General features: G+C 29.9%; 1 protein-coding gene across 5 annotated transcripts in view; it reads right to left on the bottom strand.

The window, feature by feature from the left end:
• Positions 1-2,364, bottom strand: part of LOC106457961 (peripheral plasma membrane protein CASK-like) — a 253,764-nt gene that overhangs the window by 19,404 nt on the left and 231,996 nt on the right. For all 5 annotated transcript variants that reach the window (XM_022384048.1, XM_013917406.2, XM_022384049.1 and 2 more), the window contains one exon: positions 982-1,170. In XM_022384048.1, coding sequence (XP_022239756.1) covers positions 982-1,170 — 189 coding nt within the window. The remainder of the gene's footprint in view (positions 1-981; positions 1,171-2,364) is intronic.

Below are 2,364 nucleotides of genomic sequence, written 5' to 3'. Positions count from 1 at the left end.
TAAGCAATCCTGAAAAAAACACGGGGGTGCTTAACTTTTTTCCAGGTGTATATATTCTTGTCTGACTTCTGTAAATATCTTTCACTTAACCAGTTTCTGTACAATACATTACAGTTTCACTTGTAATAGTGCCTTTCATTTCACCAGGTAGTAGTTTATGTACAATACATTACAGTTTCACTTGTGTCAGTGTCTTTCACCTTCCCAGGTAGTAGTTTATGTACAATACATTACAGTTTCACTTGTGTCAGTGTCTTCCACTTCCCAGGTAGTAGTTTATGTACAATACATTACAGTTTCACTTGTGTCAGTGTCTTTCACTTTACCAGGTAGTAATTTATGTACAATACATTACAGTTTCACTTGTGTCAGTGTCTTCCACTTTCCCAGGTAGTAGTTTATGTACAATTCATCACATTTTCACTTGTGTCAGTGTCTTTCATTTTATCAAGTAGTAGTTTATGTACAATGCATTAAAGTTTCTTTTGTATTAGTCTATAATTTATCAGTTGTTTAGATACACTTCTAATCACTTGTGTGAATATCTTTCAATTCATTAGATGGTAGTTTAATTAAAATATATTCAAGTTTCTCTTGGTATCAGTATTTTTAGTTCACCACACAGATATAGTGTGGTTAAAATACTATTATTATATATTTTTTTCTAATTCTGGAAAATCCTAAAAGACTAGATAAAGAATGTAATGTTTAAAAATGTAATAGTCCTAATATTAATGTCTTATGACATTGTAATAATTCTTCACCACCTTGTAATAGGTATACACACCATAACAATTCACCGGTTGGAAGTTAAATATGTTTTGGGTTAACTTGTTTCAGTTCTTTGATTGACCAGTAGATAGTTGATTTGTAATTTCATTTACATCACCAGCAAAACAACATTTATGTATCAAGATAATTTGTGTTTTCATTAAACACTTAGAATAATAGCTTTCCATTTATAGATAATGCATTTCTCACCATAGGCTCATCCGTATTCTTCTGAAACTGTACAAGTCTAACTCGAGTGATATTCTCCACTGGTGGTTCTCTCAGGGGTTCCATCTCTTGACTGCCATTCAGATACGGCATGATGGGGGGTGGTGTCACTCGGATGGCATCTTCACTGTATACTTCATGTGCTACAACGTCATGTGCTTGAAGTAGAGCCTAGTATAAATAAGCATGAAACAAGAGACATAAGATTTATTTTGTTTTAGAGAATAGCCCAGTAAACATCTCAGGTAAGTAAGGGCATGGAGGTTCTAGACATGCATCAGATTAAAACGTGAATGATCATGTATTCTGTTTATGTGTGACATATACAGATTATTTTGATTAAGTCAAATAATCTTCACGCTTACAAGATTTTTATGAAAATAAAAAATATTTATACACATACGAGATTACCATAGTAATAATCATATATAACATTTATATGCATCAAATTATCATGTTAATAAAAATAGTCTCACCATATAATGTGTGTGTATGTATATATATCATGTTAATAATCAAATAGTCTGAATATTTTTGATAAATATTGATAAATTTATATCAATTTATTATATTTATAATCAAGTAACCTCAACAAATAGCATGTATATCAGATTGCCATGTTAATAATCAAATGATTAAATTAATATCCACATAATATGAACATATACCAGATTAATATAATAGTAAACTAGCAATCAAAGAATCAGAATATTCTCTAGATTTATAAAAACTCAATAAGTCAACATTAAAATTTACCCAATACTTAACAAAAACAAAACATTATTAAAGGCACCAGGCCTTACCTACCAACTTCTACATGTTTCAGTATGTCACAAACTAACTATCATACAGAAGTAGACTGCACTGAAAAACCCTACTGTATTTTTTATCTACCAGTACAATGGCTTAAGTTCAACTTGTGATGAAAATGTTACACAATTAATGTATCTCTTAAAAACGTTACCTATATATGCAGAAATGATTCAAATCATTTGAACATGTCAGACAAATATTCTTTCTCTCAACCTTAGTAACTACAAGTTTAGTACACAGCGAAAACTTTAATTTCTTACACAACTTATTATAAGTTCTATAAGTGATGTTATCGTTAAATTCTCTATCAATGGTAACATGTTGAAAGAAATTTAATTCTTATCCTAACTTTTCTTTATAAGAACAAATATTTAAAGTTCTCTGTATATATGTTGTGAAAGACGACATTTTGAAGAATATGGATAACTTCATGTATTGGAGATTTTAGAATTTGAAAATATAAACAGGTTTTATAACTGATCAAAACATACTGTTACGTCTCCGTTCGTTCGTTAATTAATTTTCCGTAAATTCGTTCCAACGAAACTTTAG

The sequence above is a fragment of the Limulus polyphemus genome, unplaced genomic scaffold (assembly GCF_000517525.1).
Source record: "Limulus polyphemus unplaced genomic scaffold, Limulus_polyphemus-2.1.2 Scaffold397, whole genome shotgun sequence".
Lineage (NCBI taxonomy): Eukaryota > Metazoa > Arthropoda > Merostomata > Xiphosura > Limulidae > Limulus > Limulus polyphemus.
This window is presented reverse-complemented; position numbering and strand designations above follow the sequence as displayed.